General features: G+C 18.3%; 1 protein-coding gene across 1 annotated transcript, besides 11 other annotated features; it reads right to left on the bottom strand. All coding sequences in view use genetic code 6, as the record gives it.

Annotated features, from left to right (window-relative positions):
• Positions 1–54: 54 nt before the first annotated feature.
• Positions 55–125: a microsatellite.
• Positions 126–407: 282 nt separating this feature from the next.
• Positions 408–514: a microsatellite.
• Positions 515–544: 30 nt separating this feature from the next.
• Positions 545–3447, bottom strand: IMG5_068390 (protein kinase domain protein; the record flags this gene model as incomplete). Its single annotated transcript, XM_004036800.1, has 11 exons — positions 3425–3447; positions 3154–3350; positions 3006–3097; positions 2704–2940; positions 2161–2660; positions 2016–2095; positions 1742–1953; positions 1412–1669; positions 1240–1364; positions 773–1156; positions 545–730 (listed from the first exon to the last, which is right to left on the bottom strand). The coding sequence occupies exons 2-11, from the start codon at positions 3231–3233 to the stop codon at positions 545–547; spliced, it is 2154 nt and encodes a 717-aa protein (XP_004036848.1). The 5' UTR covers positions 3234–3350; positions 3425–3447.
• Positions 1166–1223: a microsatellite.
• Positions 1957–2008: a microsatellite.
• Positions 1958–2005: a microsatellite.
• Positions 3381–3413: a microsatellite.
• Positions 3383–3412: a microsatellite.
• A 157-nt stretch (positions 3448–3604) lies between the features above and the next one.
• Positions 3605–3631: a microsatellite.
• Positions 3632–3861: 230 nt separating this feature from the next.
• Positions 3862–3951: a microsatellite.
• Positions 3863–3923: a microsatellite.
• Positions 3890–3930: a microsatellite.
• Positions 3952–4154: the final 203 nt, after the last annotated feature.

Genomic DNA, 4154 nt, shown 5'->3' with positions numbered 1-4154 from the left:
TAAATATAAAAAAATACAATTGATTTTCATAAGGAAAATAATTAATTAATATGTTAAAATATTATTTAATGTCAATGAAAATTAAAAGAAAAATTATTTATAAGTCATAAAATTTGAAATAAAAACGAAGTAAATAAAAAAAAATTATATAATAAGTCTTAAATCATTAAAAATAATATATATATATTTATCTAATTGAATTTTATAAAAAATATTACATAATAATTTGATTAGAATAAATTTATATAAAATTATAGACAATGATATTAAAAAATATCTAAAAAATATATTTATATAAATAACAAAATTAATCAATATTTTAAATAAAATGATATATATTATATAAAGAAAAAAAAGAAGATAAAAATAAATTATTTTTTTATTTTTAAAATAAATAATAATAATAAATATACATATATATATTTATCTTTATAGATATTAATATATTTATATAAATATATATATATATAAATAATATATATTATATACTTTTTATATATATATATATATATATTTCAATTATAATTTTGTTTTATAATGTAAATCAAAAGTCCTTATCCCAATTTGGATCTTTAGCATTTTATTTTTTATATTTTTATTAATTTTCACTTTTTAGGTCTTCCATTATATTTTTACCTAAATTTTCTTACCTTCTAACTTCTCCATCAGAAATAAGCTTATCTTTAGGAGGAACATAAGGAACTTTTAATTACCTATCCATAAGTTTATCCTATATAATATTATTTATATTAAAATAAAAATATATATATACAAAGTCAAAAGTATCAAACCAAGGGTTAGCCTTTAAAGCTGCAAAAGAACCTCCAATTCGAAGTTCAGGTGTTTTGTTAAGAAGTTAGTTAATTAGAGATTTTGAATTCTTATCTTTTAAAAAGCCTGGATATTATATAGATTTTTTCATTATTTCTTCATATATTTCGTAGGGATCTTCAGCATCTTCAGCAAAAGGAACTGCTCCACACATGAATTCAAATAAACATATTCCTATTGACCACAAATCAACACTATATGTATAGCCTTTTCCTGTTATTATTTCAGGAGCCATATAATGAGGTGTTCCAATAATTGTAAAAGTTTTTCCACCTTTTCCTTTTAAGAATTTAGCTGTTCCCATGTCAATTAATTTCATATAACCCTGTATAAAATATATATATATATATATATAATTATATATATATATATATATATATATATAAATATATTAATTTTTTTTATTACTTTATTATCAACCATTATATTTTCAGGTTTTATATCTCTATATATAATTGAATTCGTATGTAAATATTCTATACATAATAATAAAGACCCAATATAAAATTATGATTCTTACACGTTTAATAGACCTATTTTTTAAATAAATAAATATTTCTAACATATAAATATATATTACCTATTTCTCTTATGACATCAAATAATTCCATTCCTTTAACATATTCATTTAGGAAATAAATATTATTATTATCTTTAAATGATCGTATGAATTTCATTATTAAAGGAAATTATGCATTTTCTAATACTTTTTTTTCTTATAATAAATGTTTTTCTAAACTCTGTTCTATAACTTGTGCTTTCTATATACATTTTAATGCATAATATTCGTTGTCTATTTTAGATTTAACTAAAAATACACTTCCGAATTATCCAAATCCTTTATAAAAATAATAATATGTAAGTTATAATATGTTTTATTATTAATTTTTTTTTAATAAAAAAAAAAAACCTAATTTTTTAATAGATATCATTTCTTCTAATTTTAAATGTTAGAATTTATTAATTTCTTTAGAATTTGCTCTTTTCATATATTTTACTTCATGTGAATCTTTATTTTTTTCAAAAATGATTTCAATAGGTCCCCCAATACATTCAAAAATTTATTTAAATGAAATTTCTGCTATTAAAGAATCTGAAGAAAAGACAATAGTTTTTTAATTTCTTTAAAAAACAAAAAAAAACAAAAAAATAATAAAAATAAAAAATAAAAAAATAATTTTTACTTTTCATTTTTATTTTTTGCATATAGCCATTAATCTCCAAATGCGAAACCTTTTTCAACAACTTTTTATTTATTATCTTTCTAAAAAATGTAAAAAATAAAAATATATATATATATATTATATACATACATATAAAAAAAATTACATATTCTAATCCTCCTTCTAAAATAAAAACAAGTTTATTTAGTACAATTCCTTGTTCAAGAAATACCTCATCTTTTTTATAATTCTTTTATTCAGAATTATTTACAATTTTTTCTCTCTATATAAGAGTCATGTTTTTTAATGTATTATTATTCTCAAAAGCCCATCTCATCATATTATTATTAATAATAACTTAAATTTTATCTCCTAATACACTCTATAAAGTATCTTTTCCTAAAGCTATACATCTTGAATCATCTTCAATAGCCTTTACTGTCGCTCCTCTTTTAGCATTTTCAAAAAGGGCTTGCTCTCCAAAAGTTTCTCCTATACCCATTTTTCTTAATTCTTTATCTCCAGTATAAATTGCTACCTATCCTTTTTTTATTATATAATAGGAACTTGCCATATCTCCTTAATTTACTATTACCTCACCTTTTTAAAATACTTAATTTATTAATACATTTGCTATTGCATCTTTTTATTCATTAGTCATTGAATCTATTTTTTATTAAATATTATTATCATTATTATTATTTTTTACTAAAAAATTTGATTTTTTCTATAAATGTTCTATTTTCTTAATATTCTCTATGTACTATATCAGCTATTGCTTTTTTAAATGTATTTCTATCTATTGCCCAAAATCCACATATACCAATAGCTTTTACCGATGCTGATCTTGGAGAACCATATAAAAGAGCTAATTCTCCAAAACAATTTCCATGATGAATTGTTTTTTTGACTTCGTCATTTATAATAATTTAACATTCTCCTTTTTCTAAATTTTTAATTTTATAATTATATTTAATTTATATATTTATATATATTTTGCTTATTATGTACCTATAATAAAATATGAAGATGCTTAATCACCTTATTTAAAAATATATTCTTCTACATTCTCACAATAGAACATTTTTTTAATAATTTCTTCCCTTTATATAAAATTTGTTTATATTTTCTTAAATAAATTTTATAAAATAAGTCTTACTTATCTTAATCTGATAATAAAGCAAAAACAAAATGATTTCCTAAAGCTTTTTTATTTGCATGAATATCTGCTCCAGTCATTTCTCTGTTAACTTTTTTTATTTTTTCAAATATTTATGCTTATTCTTCTATATCATCTCTTACTTTCTTAACTTTATTTTTATTTCTTTTTATTCTATTTCCAAGTCCATCAACATCCTTTTTTAAAAAAAGCAGATAACATTATATATATATATTTTTTTTTAATATATATTTTTTTTTTAATTTTATACAGCATGAGAACTAGAATTATCTTAATTTATTGCAATCGAACCTCCTGAATTATTTTGGAATTTTTAAATTGGATGCGATTATTTTTATTATATTTCTGGTATTTATTATTGCTTTTATTCTTAAGGATTTTGTTACGGTGGTTATTCTAGAGTTTTATCATCATTATTTTTAGTAGAAGCATTATTATTATTATTATTATTATTATTGGTATTGTTCAGTTTAATCTGTTCTTGCTTTTTTTTTTTTTTTTTTTATTTGCTTTTATTATATTATATTATTTTAATTTTTTTTTTTTTTCATTACGTTTATCTTTTGTTGATCGTCTACTTTAATGTTAATATCTTAGGATTTTAATGATTGTTTTTTAGGACTCTCTTCTTAACAATTGTTTTGTGGTTATTTAATATTTTCTTTAGAAACGAAACAATTTCCCATATATTATAATTTTTATTTTATAATAATTATTTAATTATAATTTTTATTTTTTTAATTATATTTTTATTTTACTTATTTTTTTTTTTATTATTTTTTATGTAGTATGTAGTATAAGTTATTTTAATATTTATCTATTTGTATTTTTAAATAAATGAGAGGTTTTTTTTTTTATTCATATGTAATATTTCTTTATTTTTTAATATATTTAATAAAAGCAAATAATATTAATTAATTCAAAAAAAACGAAATTGAAATAAATAAAAAGCGTATAAAATATTTGAAATTATAAATTAT

Source organism: Ichthyophthirius multifiliis (genome assembly GCF_000220395.1).
Source record: "Ichthyophthirius multifiliis unplaced genomic scaffold scaff_1120509250364, whole genome shotgun sequence".
Classification (NCBI taxonomy): Eukaryota; Ciliophora; class Oligohymenophorea; order Hymenostomatida; genus Ichthyophthirius; species Ichthyophthirius multifiliis.
The sequence above is the reverse complement of the archived record's forward strand: the minus strand, read 5'-3'. Positions and strand labels throughout refer to the sequence as shown.